The 16489-nt window shown below is 42.8% G+C and overlaps 2 protein-coding genes and 2 non-coding genes across 12 annotated transcripts in view; all 4 read left to right on the top strand.

Annotated features, from left to right (window-relative positions):
* Positions 1–14899, top strand: part of CHD8 (chromodomain helicase DNA binding protein 8) — a 56973-nt gene extending 42074 nt beyond the window's left edge. For 6 of the 8 annotated variants that reach the window (XM_036844570.1, XM_036844569.1, XM_036844573.1 and 3 more), the window contains 21 exons: positions 171–366; positions 1107–1274; positions 1468–1647; positions 1955–2065; positions 2411–2607; positions 2859–3058; positions 3139–3319; positions 3408–3497; positions 3958–4061; positions 5210–5339; positions 6285–6360; positions 6823–6877; positions 7052–7259; positions 7679–7887; positions 7981–8700; positions 8916–9067; positions 9344–9646; positions 10487–10600; positions 10788–10967; positions 11365–11481; positions 13914–14899. In XM_036844570.1, coding sequence (XP_036700465.1) covers positions 171–366; positions 1107–1274; positions 1468–1647; positions 1955–2065; positions 2411–2607; positions 2859–3058; positions 3139–3319; positions 3408–3497; positions 3958–4061; positions 5210–5339; positions 6285–6360; positions 6823–6877; positions 7052–7259; positions 7679–7887; positions 7981–8700; positions 8916–9067; positions 9344–9646; positions 10487–10600; positions 10788–10967; positions 11365–11481; positions 13914–14480 — 4258 coding nt within the window. In that variant the 3' untranslated portion in view covers positions 14481–14899. The remainder of the gene's footprint in view (positions 1–170; positions 367–1106; positions 1275–1467; positions 1648–1954; positions 2066–2410; positions 2608–2858; positions 3059–3138; positions 3320–3407; positions 3498–3957; positions 4062–5209; positions 5340–6284; positions 6361–6822; positions 6878–7051; positions 7260–7678; positions 7888–7980; positions 8701–8915; positions 9068–9343; positions 9647–10486; positions 10601–10787; positions 10968–11364; positions 11482–13913) is intronic. The other 2 variants (XM_036844571.1, XM_036844572.1) reach the window with 2 other exon arrangements.
* Positions 5795–5904, top strand: LOC118891539. Its single transcript, XR_005019097.1, has one exon. It is a non-coding gene; the product is annotated as a small nucleolar RNA U6-53/MBII-28 (small nucleolar RNA).
* On the top strand, positions 10183–10292 carry LOC118891540. Its single transcript, XR_005019098.1, has one exon. It is a non-coding gene; the product is annotated as a small nucleolar RNA U6-53/MBII-28 (small nucleolar RNA).
* Positions 14900–15742: 843 nt separating the features above from the next.
* The window catches only part of SUPT16H (SPT16 homolog, facilitates chromatin remodeling subunit), a 34340-nt gene continuing 33593 nt past the window's right edge, over positions 15743–16489 (top strand). Inside the window, exon 1 of one of the 2 annotated variants that reach the window (XM_036844576.1) lies at positions 15743–16225. In XM_036844576.1, the coding sequence (XP_036700471.1) occupies positions 16160–16225 (66 nt within the window). In that variant the 5' untranslated portion in view covers positions 15743–16159. The remainder of the gene's footprint in view (positions 16226–16489) is intronic. The other variant, XM_036844577.1, reaches the window with a different exon arrangement.

Here is a 16489-nt window from a genome sequence, read left to right as displayed (position 1 = left end):
GTTGACCAGGACTGGGATAAGAGACGTGTTTAAGACTCTCACTGTCCACTTTCTGATAAAGTTTTTGGTGAACTAGAGATATAGAGGTACTGATATTAATCCCAGTCTGCTTTTTTGTTCTCTTTTTCTGCTTAGCCGATTAAACTTTCCTTCCTGTGATTCCCATACAGGTACTTGTATGAGCGTATCGATGGGCGAGTTAGAGGCAACCTTCGGCAGGCTGCTATTGACCGCTTCAGCAAGCCTGACTCAGACCGCTTTGTCTTTTTGCTATGCACCCGGGCTGGTGGACTTGGAATTAATCTCACAGCTGCTGATACTTGCATCATCTTTGATTCAGATTGGAATCCACAAAATGACCTGCAGGTAAAGGAAATCATTGTCTTAGGGACTAATCACCTAACCTGGGAGGTTTTGCAACAGGATCAGGATCTCTTAGAAAGTCTTGTCTTTTAGAGAGTATAGAATTGTTAGGTTAGTTAGGTTACCATACTTGTTCTGTAAAGGGCCAGATAGTAAATATTTTAGGCATTGTAAATCAGACAGCCTCTGTTGTAACTACTCACCTCTGCTCTTGTACCACAAAAGCAGCTATAGACAATATGTAAATAAATTGGTAGAGCTGTGTTTCAGCAAAAACTTTATTTACAGAAACAGGTGACTAGGATTTGCTGACCCCTGGTCTAGATGATGGGGCAATAATTTCATCTTGAAGTTGACTTTTGATTTTGAGTTGATCTCATGGCTGCTTTATAGATGGAAATTGGTATTTTGACTCCTCCCCCCACCCCCTCTAATGTTATGTTTTTTGTTTTTTAAAATTAATTAATTTGTTTTATTTATTTGGCTGCATCAGGTCTTAGTTGCGGCACATGGGATCTTAGTTGCAGCATGCGGGATCTTTGTTGAGGCGTGTGGGCTTCTCTCTAGTTGTGGCGCACGGGCTCCAGAGCGCATGGGCTTAGTTGCACTGTGGCATGTGGGATCTTAGTTCCCCAACCAGGGGTCGGACCCGCGTCCCCTGCATTGCAAGGGGGATTCTTAACCACTGGACCACCAGGGAAGTCCCTCTAATGTTATGTTATCTTTGCCCTTCCTTCCACCAGGCCCAAGCACGGTGTCATCGAATTGGGCAGAGCAAAGCTGTGAAGGTGTACCGTCTCATCACTCGTAATTCTTATGAGAGAGAGATGTTTGATAAGGCTAGCCTCAAGTTGGGATTGGATAAAGCTGTGCTTCAGTCCATGAGTGGTCGGGATGGCAACATCACTGGAGTGAGTCTTCTTAATATCTAGCTATACTTGTAACAGGTCATAGTGATGGAGGGAGACAAAAGCTATTTTTGCATAGGAACCTGACCTCTCATTTGGGTTCTCAATTATTGTTTCTTAAAATATAATAAAATGTCATGATACGGTTAGGTAATATTCTCATGTAGTTTTTTCACCTTTCTATTGGATTTTGTAGATCCAGCAGTTCTCCAAGAAGGAGATTGAAGATCTCTTACGGAAAGGAGCATATGCAGCCATAATGGAGGAAGATGATGAGGGCTCCAAGTTTTGTGAAGAGGACATTGACCAGATCTTGTTAAGACGAACCACTACCATCACCATTGAATCTGAAGGAAAGGGTTCTACGTTTGCCAAGGTATGTTCTGTCGGTGCCAGCGGCTGAAGAAGCAGAGAGAGACAGGACTCTCTAGAATTGAATGTATTTTTTAAATGTAGTTTTTTTTTTTTTTTTTTTTTTTTTTAAAGTTCTTATTTTTTTCACAATTTATTTATTTATTATTTTATGGCTGTGTTGGGTCTTCGTTTCTGTGCGAGGGCTTTCTCTAATTGCGGCAAGTGGGGGCCACTCTTCATCGCGGTAAATGTAGTTTTTAAATATACTGGTTTCCCATTGCTCAAAAAAGTGGTATAGTCAACTTTACTGTTTCTTTGTTCCTCACTAGGCAAGCTTTGTGGCTTCTGAAAATAGGACTGATATTTCTCTGGATGACCCCAACTTTTGGCAAAAGTGGGCCAAAAAGGCTGACCTTGACATGGATCTACTCAATAGCAAGGTGAGCTTCCTTCTCCTTTAGGGAGGAAGTATTGCAGAAAACACGTTACTTTCTGGAGTCTTTATAGCTGCTCTCATTCTTCAGTGCTGACCTTGGCTTATAATGGTATATACAAGGGCCATTATAAAAACTTTCTACACAGGAGGCCCCAGAAAACTACGTAGATAACTACCACTTAATTTTGCTTCCTGAGTACCCGTAGATTATTTTGCATGTCCAAAAAAGAATCTCTCTTTGAGTATCTACAAATGTTACATCCAAGGCTATTTCAATCTGATTATCTTTAATTCCTTTCCCATGATCATATCGTGAAGAGAGTTACTTCTCCTTTTGTTCTCTGCATAGAATAACTTGGTGATTGACACACCTAGAGTACGGAAACAGACCCGCCACTTCAGCACTCTGAAAGATGATGACCTAGTGGAATTCTCTGACTTGGAAAGTGAAGATGATGAGCGGCCACGCTCTCGCCGGCATGACCGTCATCATACCTATGGGCGCACTGACTGCTTTCGGGTGGAAAAGCACCTCCTGGTATATGGGTAAGAACCCACCTTGCCATCAGAGGTAGTGCTTCTCCATCCTGATAGACACCTAGTTTGCTTTTCAAATTGGAAGCTATGGTCAAAGAGGGGATAATGGGAAAAACTTTATTCTGTTACCATGTTTTTCCAAGATCTTTTTGTCTCCCACCTTTTGGGAAATGCGATTCTGAGGGACTGGGGAATATCATTGAATTAGAGTCCCCAGGAAAATATCAATACAATTTCTTTTTTTGGTTTTTTTTTTTTAGCTGGGGACGGTGGCGAGATATTCTGTCTCATGGACGCTTCAAGCGACGGATGACTGAAAGAGACGTGGAAACAATTTGCCGGGCCATCCTTGTGTACTGTCTTTTACACTATCGTGGGGACGAAAATATCAAAGGCTTCATCTGGGACTTGATTAGCCCTGCTGAAAATGGCAAGACAAAAGAATTGCAGAATCATTCAGGTGATTATCAAGTCTTTGCTTTTCATCTTTTTATAGGTTACCTAATCCTCTTCAGGTCCAAGGGTTTTTCTCAATCCAAGTCTTCGATGTATCCCCTTTCCCAGGTCTGTCTATCCCTGTGCCCCGTGGACGCAAGGGGAAAAAAGTAAAGTCACAAAGCACTTTTGATATCCATAAGGCAGATTGGATCCGGAAATATAACCCTGATACTCTGTTCCAAGATGAGAGTTACAAGAAGCACTTGAAACATCAGTGTAACAAGTAAGGATGGAATTTAACATACTAAAGCATTTTCCACCTCAAGCTTTCTACACTACTATTGAGCCAGTTCTTTCTCTGTCCCTTCTAGGGTCCTGTTGCGGGTACGAATGCTATACTATCTGAGACAGGAGGTTATTGGAGACCAGGCAGAGAAGGTGTTAGGCGGTGCTATTGCCAGGTAAAGTTATGCTATGTTTTTCTTTATGCCGTGCCTTATTCCAGAAAAGATTGGTGTACTTATTTCATTCTAAACTATCTTTGGGATACCTGATAATTAAGATCTGTATATCAGGTCTTCAGTCCTGTACAGTCAGCCTTTTGTATCCATGGGTTTTGCATCCTTTTGATCCACGGTTAGTTGGATCCATGGATATGAAGGGCCAACTGTATTCATTGTATGACACCATTTTATATAAGGGGCTTGAACATCCATGGATTTTGGTATCTGGGGGGACCCCTGGAACCAATCCTCTGTGGATACTGAGGGACAGCTGTTCTTGATACCAGTGGAAGGAAATAGGCAGATGTATGACCATTTAAATTAACAGATAAAAGAAGATACCTGTAATAATCTTCCCAAGGATTGTCTGCTTTAATTTCCTGCATTGCTGTGCTGACTCTGCCTCTTATACCTTTAGTGAGATTGACATATGGTTCCCAGTAGTGGATCAGCTGGAGGTTCCAACAACATGGTGGGACAGTGAGGCTGATAAGTCCCTGCTCATAGGAGTCTTTAAGCATGGTAGGTATCTGCTCTTAGTCTGTTCTTTTCCCATTGTAGATTTATGTCCACAGATGGGCTATTTAGCAAAATGCTCATGACCAATAATTATGTTTGAATGGGAAACTAGTCCTTAAATATCCAGAGCCATTAGTTCCTATGAATAAATGTTTAAGAACCACCAGATGGATAGTTAAATCCCAAGGTAGGGAGTCTCCCATTTGTTCTCTAATCACTGTTACCAATCTGTATGTAGTGGTATCTAAGTTAAGCTTCCACAATCCGGGGAAATAATGCATGTCCACTCTTGTTAATAATAACCATGTTTAATTTGTATGACTTTCCTGTGGCTTGCTGAAAGTGTTCTTCTTGTATAACATCTTATTTGTCTAAATATTCAGTGGTCACTCTCACGTAGATGTGAACAACCATGCTTGAGTGAAACAAAAATAGAGTATAAAAAGGGAGAAAACTCCCTTTTCAGTCTTGCCTAATAACAAATTCCAGGCATTAAAAGCAGTAAGTGCTAACTTCCAGCCTAGTGACTTAGTGAATTGGAATATCATTTCTTTTTAAATATACTTTCACGTTTACTTCTATAAAATAAAAGTAGTGGCACTTAATTCACGTTTTTGACATGTGTAATTGGATAGGAAAAACTGTGAGCATTTGTAGTCTTAGATTTACTTGTAAGACACAGAGGCTTTAGAAGAGTCCAAACATCCTGAAGTGTGTTCATCATTCATCAAACATTCAGAGTGCCTGTTTGTTTGCAGGTGCAGATCTCTTATCCTTTATTTGAAAATGTGTGACCTAGTTCTAAATCATTTAAACTTTTAAAATTTCCTCACTTATGTATTGATACTAAGAATGATGATAAAATATTACCCATTAAATGGTTAAGTAAATCTATCACCATTCTCTGTAAACACCGATTAAATTCCTGTTTTCAGTAACTAGTGATAAAACTCTTTGTGACTCTAAATTGCTGTAGAAATGTTAAATATCGTACTATAACCCAACAGCTATCCAAGTTAAAATTTTCACTATATTTTGCATTATGATACCAAAGTAGCCCACATTGTTATTCCAGCAGCATATGAAGCTCACTTACATAAAGGCAAAATGAATCTCTAATTTTCTTCAAATTATGGCTCTTTTTCTTCTAGGCTATGAAAAATATAATACTATGAGGGCAGACCCAGCCTTGTGCTTCCTGGAAAAGGCTGGCCGACCAGATGACAAAGCCATTGCAGCCGAACATCGAGTGTTGGATAATTTTTCTGACATAGTGGAAGGGTAAGCATTAGTGTTTAGTTCTCTTAAAGCTCGGTGTCCACCCTATGAAGGGTATCTGTTGCTTGTACTAAGAGATAACATAACTCTAGCCTTGACTGAACCCATTCGGATTCTTAATGGTGGTTATACTCATGAACGATAAATTCTTAACAAACAGTGAGACCAGCAGAAAGGTCTCCATAAACTGGCCTAAAACCATACATTGCAGTATGATGCAACTAAGGGTGAAAATTAATGTTATTCTCAAATGGCTTATTTGACGTTCTGTTCAGTTTTCTTTGCAATGCTTTTCTGTACAGCCGTAGTAGCTGAGAGGATAACTGGTTCTCTTGAAAGATAGTAGTCATGTAGCAATCCCATGCCACTTATATGATAGAGCCTCAGGAAATTTTAGCCCTGGTTTATCTCCCAGTGGCGGCTGACACATAAAGGTGTTTCCTCTGCCTGGATACATGCCTCGATGATGAGTTGCCATGCTAATACTGAGCCACCAGGTAGGGCATTGTTGCCCTGCTTTGGGTGCCAATGAGTTTAACAAAACTTCTCACGTGGAGACCTGAGGGGCATGTGAAATAGTTGGCTTAGTTCATGAATACCCTCCCAGTCCTTTGTGATTGAGAGATTTCTCTTTGATGATCACAACCTCAGTTTGCCTAGTATAGGACCCTCAAAGGAAATTGGATTGTTTATTTATTGCAAATCATTTATTATATCATCCTTCTGCTCAACAGAGCGAAGTATCAATAGTAAAAATAAACAAGCAAGCATAGACCATTCAAATGAAGTAATAAAAGTAAATACTAGTTGGGAAGGAGGGGGAAAATGGGTTAAACAATAAAAAGAGCTAGTAAGAGAAAGGAAATGTGCTGGTCAAAGTGCTTCTTTTAAAGTCAAACAATTTAGAACTGAACTTTGTCATTTTCTCATGCCTCTGGATGATTTTAGGGTTGACTTTGATAAAGATTGTGAAGATCCTGAATATAAACCACTCCAGGGTCCCCCAAAGGACCAAGATGATGAGGTGAGGAATTCTCATTTGAGTCCAGCTTTTCTCTATTACTAAATAGTATTCTCCTTTTCCCTGAATCATGAAGTATATTGATTAATTTATAATACAAAATGGAAAGTACCATTTGAGAATATAAAGTATTAATGGAAAGGATTTTAACACCAGCTGGGGGAGATCAGGTATGGCTTTGTGGAGGAGGTGGAACCCAAGCTGGACAATGACGTATATTATTTGACTACTTAATTCCTGAGTCCCACTGTCTTCAAGCCTTTGATAAGAACTGACTTTTCAGGTTTTATTTTCATATTCTTTTAGTTGGTTGCTTCCAATTTTCTGTGAGGGTTCCTTTCATTAGAAAATTTTCTGGCTACCTTGGTGCCATAGAAGGACACACACGAGAAAGTGATTTCAGAGTGCCAGTTTTACCCCCTTTTCCTCCCCTCTCCATCCTGCGGGGTGGATCTCCTTCTCTAGGGTGATCCCTTGATGATGATGGATGAGGAGATCTCAGTTATAGATGGAGATGAAGGTAAACTTCTAAGTCAACTAATACGATTTTGTGTGGGGTGGTGGGGTTGGGGGACTGACTGAATTCTGTCCTTTCCTGGGATACCAGAGAGCTTTGCCTTTGGGTGGGTTGAAATACCAGTTATCTCTACTACCTTTCCTGTACTTCCTGTTTATTCTACTTTGCTGCCCACAGCCCAGGTGACCCAACAGCCAGGCCATCTATTCTGGCCTCCAGGCTCTGCTTTGACAGCTAGGCTTCGGCGCCTAGTAACGGCCTATCAGCGCAGCTACAAGAGAGAACAGATGAAGATAGAGGCTGCAGAACGTGGGGATCGGAGAAGGCGGCGTTGTGAGGCAGCCTTCAAGCTAAAAGAAATTGCACGGCGGGAGAAACAGCAACGGTAAAATATGGCTGGGAATTTGAACTGAGCTGTAAGCTTGTCTTCAGCTATGGGCCCTATATTGAAAAGCATCTTAGGAAGGATTATTTGGAATTCCCTAAGAGGGACCATCTTTTTTGTCTTTGTTACACCTCTACGACATAAAACCACACTTAAATCATAACTCCCAGGAAGATCTCATATGTAGGCATCCTCATTGAGTTGTTTGTTTGCATCATTTTCCCCCGTAGCTTGCTAATTCTTAAATTCTTACATGTTATAGAGTACCTCTTCCTACCTCTTCTGCTGTCTTCTGGGCCTTTTTTTTTTTTTTTGCCCCAACTTTCATTTTTTGTGCGTTCAGATATTCTAAGCCATACTAAGAAGTAACCATTCCCTGTGTTCTGATCACTGTTGCCTGATTCCTCTTCCCTTTGTAGATGGACAAGGCGTGAACAAACTGATTTCTATCGAGTAGTTTCTACCTTTGGTGTGGAGTATGACCCCGATACCATGCAGTTCCATTGGGATAGATTCCGCACTTTTGCCCGACTGGACAAAAAAACAGATGAAAGCCTTACCAAGTATTTCCATGGCTTTGTGGCCATGTGCCGCCAAGTGTGCCGCCTTCCCCCAGCAGCTGGAGACGGTAAGCAAGACTGAAGCGTCTTGGGTGAGTGGGGATGGATTGTGACAGAACCAACTCTTGGTTCATTTCTTCTTCCACCCTTATCTCTTGCAGAACCCCCAGACCCTAATCTGTTCATTGAGCCCATCACTGAGGAAAGGGCCTCACGGACTCTCTACCGTATTGAATTGCTTCGGCGCTTACGGGAACAAGTTTTATGCCACCCTCTTTTGGAAGATCGGCTGGCATTATGTCAGCCTCCAGGTCCTGAATTGCCCAAATGGTGGGAGCCCGTTCGGCATGATGGGGAGCTTCTGCGAGGGGCAGCCCGCCATGGGGTGAGCCAAACAGACTGCAACATCATGCAGGACCCAGACTTCTCTTTTCTGGCTGCCCGTATGAATTATATGCAGAACCATCAGGCAGGAGCACCAGCTCCATCCCTATCACGCTGCTCTACTCCACTGCTACACCAGCAGTATACCTCGCGCACTGCCTCACCACTGCCCCTGCGCCCAGATGCTCCTGTTGAAAAGCCACCTGAGGAGACAGCTGCCCAGGTCCCCAGTCTGGAGAGTCTGACTTTAAAGCTAGAGCATGAGGTGGTGGCCAGGAGCCGACCAACCCCACAAGACTATGAGATGCGAGTAGCCCCCTCTGATACTACCCCTCTGGTTTCCCGGAGTGTTCCACCAGTCAAACTGGAGGATGAGGATGATTCAGACTCTGAGCTGGACTTGAGCAAGCTGTCACCATCATCCTCTTCTTCCTCATCCTCATCCAGCTCCAGCTCCAGCACTGATGAGAGTGAGGACGAGAAGGAAGAGAAGCTAAGTGAGTGCATGTGACAGGCTGTTGGCCCTCTTCCCTGTTCCCCCCCCTGCTCTTTCCCTTCTTTTCTAAATGCATCCTCTGAGATTCAGATTTTGATTTGATAGAATATTGAAGGAGATCTGTTATTCTTAGGGCCTTCATTTAAAGCCCATGTAATACATTCCTATATAACTTTATTCTTCCACCTTTGCTCACACATTCTGTATGCTCTCTAGCTGCTGACCGGTCCCGCTCAAAGCTCTATGATGAAGAAAGTCTCCTGTCCCTCCCTATGTCCCAAGATGGATTCGCAAATGAAGATGGAGAACAAATGACCCCTGAGCTGCTGCTGCTACAAGAAAGACAAAGAGCTTCTGAGTGGCCCAAGGTAACAGCCTCATTCCTGGACATGTCGAGTCTAAAAATACAGTGTGACATATACAGAGAACAAGGAATAATAGATGGTTCTGGGTTTCTTTGATTGTGTTAGTGCTATGTGTTTTTTTCGTGAAATTCTTCCCAGTTGACTTTGAGATCTGATACTCTTACCTCCCTCCAGTCTGACTTATGATTTTAATTATCCTGATAATGATGGAACTATTTTTTGTCACAGGATCACATAGCTAGTACTCAGGCCCTAATTGATTTCTTTTTCCCCACTCAGGATCGTGTCCTGATAAACCGTATTGACCTCGTCTGCCAGGCCGTACTCTCAGGGAAGTGGCCTTCTAGCCGCCGGAGCCAAGAAATGGTAACAGGAGGAATTTTGGGGCCAGGCAACCACTTGCTAGACAGTCCCTCATTGACTCCAGGAGAATATGGTGACTCTCCGGTCCCCACACCACGAAGTAGCAGCGCAGCTTCCATGGCAGAGGAGGAAGTGTCCGCAGTCACCACAGCGGCAGCTCAGTTCACCAAACTTCGCCGAGGCATGGATGAGAAGGAGTTTACAGTTCAGATCAAAGATGTAAGCTGAGCATCTAGGCATTGGGAAGTGAGGAAGGAGTCTGTAATTCTTGCTGACTAGCTGTCCAAACATAATACTAAGCTCGTTTGGTCCACTGACTTTAAAAATGAGAGGAGAAGAAAAAAGTTAGCACTCACAAAGATCCATTTAGGAAAAGTCACTGCACTAAAGGAAGGGATCTTATCTTGACTTGTATCTCCTGAGGACTAGATTAAAAGAAACCGTATCTTTAAAAGAAATTTAATTGACACAAGGGTTCTTTTGAGTGGCTCATTTCTGGAGCCTAGAAACCTAGTTTTTAAAAATTGAAATCAAACTGTGGAAAAGCTATTGAAGTGATGCCCAAGTATTATGGGCCTTATTAAGTTAAAAATAAAAAGGAATCATTCCTACTGAAATTAAATCAGTATTGTTTTATGGATGGAAAATTTTATTTTTCCTGATGCTCTTCCCTAATGAACCCTAGCAGCTGGTCATTAAGCACTCAATAAGAAAATTTTTTGAAATTAGTATGTGACAGAAATATCAGGATTTTGCCCCTGTGATGAGTTGCCATGCTAATACTGAGACACCAGGTAGGGGATCTTTTCCCTGCATTGGGTGTTGTTGAGATAAATTCTACTTCTCTTAAATCTACCTGAGGGGCACTAGGTCAAGAAATGAAATCTAAGGAAAAAATATATGTCTTCTTGTATTTCTAATTTCTACCCATTAGTCAATGGCCTTTCTTCTCACCAGCATTGAACCAGAGGATGACCCTTACCCTAGGTCCCCCTAAACTTGATTTTTATTTTAAAAACATGCCATATGATGTCTTGGGTGGGTGGGTTGTCTTCCTAGGAGGAAGGATTGAAGTTAACATTCCAGAAGCACAAGTTGATGGCTAATGGAGTAATGGGAGATGGACATCCTCTTTTTCATAAGAAGAAAGGGAACAGAAAGAAGCTAGTTGAGGTAAGTGATAGAGAAAGTCTTTAATATGATGATTAGATAAAATATTTTTGTTCCCAGTAATTGATGAAGGCAGTTGGGATTGAGGGAGTAGAAGATATTATTTTATGCCTACCATTGGCTCTGCTCCCCCTCCCTCCCTACCCAAAAGAAGAGTATGTGCTCATGGGGGTGGATTCTGGGTTTGCAGCTGGAGGTGGAGTGCATGGAAGAGCCTAATCACCTTGATGTGGACCTGGAGACCCGGATCCCTGTCATCAATAAGGTGGATGGGACTTTGCTGGTGGGTGAGGATGCCCCTCGCCGGGCTGAACTGGAGATGTGGTTACAGGGTCATCCAGAGTTCGCTGTCGATCCCCGATTTCTAGCGGTGAGTGGCAGTTCCATGCAGCAAGATTTAAAGTCATTCCCTTGGTATTTAAGCTGTGTGAGAGGGAGGAAGCATGCCATATATTATGTCATTGTTTCTCCATCGGCAAAATAAGAGTAATTATACTTAGTCTTCCTACTTCACAGAGTTGTGAGGATCAAAATAATGTTACAGTACTTGTTAAACTAAATGCTAGGTAAATATTTACCATTGAACTATTACATAATGACCTAATTTTTTTGGAGAAGTCTGCTTCATGGCAGTTTTCCAGTAGGACTAATCCTTAATTTATCCACACAATAAGCATTTATGGTCAAAGTAGACACTAGTACCTTAATGATTACTCCAGAGAAGATTTTTTTATTCCTTTAGGATAACTGCAGCTTTTCTATTGCAGTATATGGAGGATCGCAGAAAACAGAAGTGGCAGAGATGTAAAAAAAATAATAAGGCAGAATTGAACTGTTTGGGAATGGAACCAGTACAGACAGCTAACTCTAGGAATGGAAAAAGGGTGAGTGAGACTTGAGGTATTATCACTCTGTTCCCACACTAGATATGACTAGAGAAATTATTTAATGTTACTTATCTTTTTTCCAGCGTATGTTTGAGAAAATTTATCTTCGGTTCACAAAGAAAGAAACCATAGTATTTTTATTGGTATTTTTACAGTCCTGTGGCATCGTCATCTCTAGAAGAGCATAAAATTCTAAAAGCTAACTTTAGCACTTTAAGCATATTAAAATGTAAGAATTAGTAAGATGTGTTAGAAAATTCAAGGCCTTATCCTGCTGTTCTACTGACTAGGGGATTTTAGGCAGATCCTTTAACTTTTTCAATTTGCGTATCCTGAAAAGTTGAGGGTTTTGGAGTAGATAATCTCTTAAAAGTTTTATGATTCTATATATTTTAGAAGTGATTTGGGGAATTCCCTGGCGGTGCAGTGGTTAGGACTCTGCGCTTTCACTGCTGAGGGCCCGGGTTCAATCCCTGGTTGGGGAACCTGCAAGCCATGCAATGCAGCCAGAAAAAAAAAGAAGTGATTTGGGACCTACTAAAGAAAACAGTCATGGGGTTTCCCAACGTACAAGAGCTTGAGAACCACTAATAATATGCCAGTAATGGAAAAAGACAGGAAATCATGTTTTCTAGTTTATAATAACAATTTTGGTCATGAGTTAATTCCATTATTTTCAGATGTACTTATACTTTTATCATGGTTATAGATTTGGTGGATTAAGAACCCATAATCCTTTCCATCAAAATATAACTGCAAAAGTTTCTCTTGGCTCTGTTTGCCTTACTTTGGACAATAGTCATATTGTTTAAACATAAACATATATAAATCATGGTTTGGTTTGGTAAGCATTTAAAATGGACTAGCACTTTGTCTACTCACTTTATCTAATCATTCCCATTTGATCTTTTGTATACATCTTTATATGTATGTGATATATACATAAAACCACATGGTTTATCTTTTAACAAAATTAATTTCCAAATGAAAAATATCTGTCTTTTGCATTTAACAAATTGAGAAGAACATTATTTTGCACATAATATATATTTATTTGTGAGGTGAATTTATAAGGCTTATTTATTATTTTTATATTGGTGAAAGTGGTTTCATATAAATATTGTTACCATGGAAGAGTGTTTTAATTTTCCCTCTTAGCCTCCATGGAACCAAGGGTGTAATACGCAGAATGGTTGATATGGGAGGCTGATGGCGAGGAGGCTGATACCTTCTCTGTCTTGAATTTAACATTATAGAGCAGCCTGTAAGGAAGGCTTTTCCTCCAGGATTACCTATTTTTACCTCAAGTACTTTTGCACTTCTTTTTTTTTTTTTTTTAAACATCTTTATTGGAGTATAATTGCTTTACAATGGTGTGTTACTTTGTTTTATAACAAAGTGAATCAGTTACACATATACATATGTTCCCATATCTCTTCCCTCTTGCATCTCCCTCCCTGCACTTCTTTATAGTCAGTTGATAACTCTAAGAAAAAAGATCATAGGAAATCACAGAAAATTATAATGTGATTAGTACAGAATTCTTACTGCAGAATTGATGGCGTATCTAGCACTATATCATTACCGGACCCTACAGTGATTTGGTGCTGTTATAGTGACATTTTAAAGCCTAAACAAATAGAGTTTTGAGATGTTTGTTTTCTCCAGGTCAGAAAGGTCAGGCTTAGATTGGGCAAGTCCAGAGACACAGGTACTAATTGTCTGACTTTATTGCCAGTTTACCCAGTACTGTACTTAGGTCTAGCAAAGTAATAAGTTCCAGCTTCAGAGAACTTAAACAAAATTTATAGTGAGACCATCTAGATGAAGCAATTTAAAATTCAGCAGATATGTAAGTTTTTTTATCAATGTGGAATAAAACGTACTTTAGTAAATTTGGTAAGGAGCTATCCCATAATCTTTTTTGGTGTTCCAGACATCCAGAATCTTAATCTGGTCTATCTTGAGTTTACCCCACTCTGACGCAATAATGAAGGATAGTATTGTAAATGTCAGTATTGTCGTGCTGTACTTCACATGGTAAGATCATGTGAACAGCCCGCCATCAGTAAAGCATACTGTGCAAGTACTGATTCATTCACTGTCGTACTCAGGCCGCTTATTTACAAAGGTGAGTAATTTTGAAATGGTTGGCTGGAGTAAAGGTACAGTGTAGTCATGGAAGAAAATCAAAGCTCTGGTTCACGTGAGTGTCAGTGTCAAATCCTTGCTCTTGGCTTCAGCATTATAATGCTTCAACCAGCTACATCCTGCTTTTCCTCTTCCCCATTACCATCAAGCCTCATCTGACTAGTTTTGCCCCTGCTAAAGATAGATTCAGTGAAAAAGCATTTGTATGCTAGGACTCCGTTGACTTTTGGTTTTTTTTTCTTCCTTTCTTTTTACTATGTTCTGTTCCTTCCTCCCAGGGTCATCATGCTGAAACAGTCTTCAACCGGGTTTTGCCAGGGCCTATTGCACCGGACAGCAGCAAGAAGCGGGCCCGCAGGATGCGACCAGACCTTTCTAAGATGATGGCCCTGATGCAGGGTGGAGGCACTGGGTCCCTGTCTCTGCATAATACCTTCCAACACAGCAGTAGTGGCCTGCAGCCTGTGTCATCTCTGGGTCACAGCAGTGCCACTTCTGCGTCTTTGCCTTTTATGCCGTTTGTGATGGGTGGTGCAGCATCATCCCCTCATGTAGACTCCAGCACCATGCTTCATCACCACCACCACCACCCCCACCCCCACCATCACCACCATCACCATCCAGGCCTGAGAGCCACTGGCTACCCTTCTTCACCAGCCACTACCACCTCTGGTACTGCCTTGAGGTTGCCACCACTGCAACCTGAGGAGGATGAGGACGATGAGGATGAAGATGATGATGATGATTTATCTCAGGGCTATGATAGCTCAGAAAGGGACTTCTCACTCATTGATGATCCTATGATGCCAGCCAACTCAGACTCCAGCGAAGATGGTGATGACTGAAGCCCCATCATGCTCCCCATCGCTTGGGTGGCTGCTGTATTTTCATTTACTCTGGCCCTTGGACTGTGGAAAAGTGGGAGGGGCAGGGGAGATGTGGGGAAACCCAGGACTCCAGGAGGTGAAAAGGAAAAAGAAAACTTGTACCTGATTGCTTCCAAATTTGAGAGGATTGGCTGGGCAGGGGAACTCCTAAAACAATACATGACTACTTCCTCGCTTCTGGGGAAGGAAAGGAGACTAGAGCAGCTGATGTGCTCACCCCTCCCTAGACACCTCCATTAACCACAGACTATGTAGCGCTGGCACTAGCCTCCGGCAGAGCCTGTTCCTGACCGAACTGTGGATACAGCTGGAGGGTCAGGAACTGTTACCTTCCTTCCCCTTGGCATTAATAAATTTAAGTTAATCCTTTCCCACTCTTCCCTTGTTCTACATTTGCTCAAACCCAATATATTAAGAGTTGATGTTCACGATGGGTAATTTCAACATCACTTTCCTAAAGTTCATTACTGTTCATGCGAAGTTACGTTGGATAGGGCAGACAAGTCATCCATACTCCATTAAAGGGTTATATATAAGCCTAGGCTCTCCACCTTACCAAAGGCAAGGAAACGATCTAAGCTAAATGTCAGGCAAAATGTTGTTCCAGATTCAAACTCCCAAGTTCTTAGAAGAGATGAGAAGGAAGAATGTCGTCAAGACCCACGTACATTTTGTTTCGAATTAACTGAAATAACGGTGCTTTGGGGAAGCCGTAAGAATGGTGTCACTTCATGAACTGCGGCAAGGGGACTGGCTAACTGAAAGGACGCGGTCACGACTTGGCGGGGGGTGCATTCTATAAATTCCCTCAAGCCATTTGTTTCCTTTGACCCTTCCCCTATCACCCTAGCGCTCAAATGAAGCCTGGGCATTTAATTTCCCTTTCTATGGCGAAGCCCTTCCCCCGTAGCGCCGGCCCTAGTTTAGTCTTACGGGCAGGGTGGGCTCCTCTCCCAGGTTTGAGCTCTGTCCGCCCGGAGCCCCTGACCCAGCGTCCTGGCGCCGAGGATCCTTCCAGCCCTGAAGCAGCAGAGGCTTTTACTTCCGCACCTTTTCTAGGAGAGGAACGGACCGAGTTACGCTGCAGTCTTCCCACTCCTACCCCACGCCAGACCCCGCTCTTTCCGCTTCCCCTTCCTTTGGGTGGGGCCACTGCACCCGCGCGCGGCAGCTTGTGTGGGGCGGGGCCGGCACGTCAGGACTCCCGCCTCCTTCGCAGTGCCCAGCGGTGGTCGCCGCCGCCGCCTCGGCAAGGAGTTCGAGCGCCTGGAAACCGCGGCCTGGCAGAGAGTAAGGGCGGGTGCAGGGGGTCACGTGACGCCGTCGACTCTCGTGCGGCTGTTGCTAAATTGACAAGAAAACCCCGCGAAAATCTGGACTCTTTTTCCGTTACATATTTTGTTGCTTTCCCCACTCTTTTCCATCCTCTCCTCCCCCTACCTCCGAAGGAAGGATTTTAAAAAAAAATAAAATAAAAGAATCCCAAGCGCTGCTGGGACCCGGAAGCGGAAAGGGCATCTTTGAGGTCGATACTTCCGGGTCACTGGGAGAGTGCGGGATTCCAGGGCCGAGAGCGGGTGGCGGAGCCGGGACCTCGCGTGATTCTCGGAACCCGAGGAGGAGCGGCGTCTGTGGCTATGGCTGTAACTCTGGACAAAGACGCTTATTACCGGCGAGTGAAGAGACTGTACAGCAATTGGAGGGTGAGATAGATCCCGTAATTTTCCCTAGGGAGCCCCCTTTGCCATCCCATAATAACCCAGTTTCTCGGCGCCTTTTTTCCCCTTTCCGTCGGGAATTCCCGGGTTCAGTGTCGCGCCGCTTTAGTTGCTCCCAAGATCATTCACCTCAGGCGGCTCCGAGTGCCGCCCAGTAACAGGGAATCCCCCCGGCAATCACCCTGCCCTGCGGCCACCACCATCTTCCCCGCGTGCCAGCCCCCGTCATGCATAACAACCACCTCTCGT

Source organism: Balaenoptera musculus, chromosome 2 (genome assembly GCF_009873245.2).
Source record: "Balaenoptera musculus isolate JJ_BM4_2016_0621 chromosome 2, mBalMus1.pri.v3, whole genome shotgun sequence".
NCBI classification, from domain to species: domain Eukaryota; kingdom Metazoa; phylum Chordata; class Mammalia; order Artiodactyla; family Balaenopteridae; genus Balaenoptera; species Balaenoptera musculus.
This window is presented reverse-complemented; position numbering and strand designations above follow the sequence as displayed.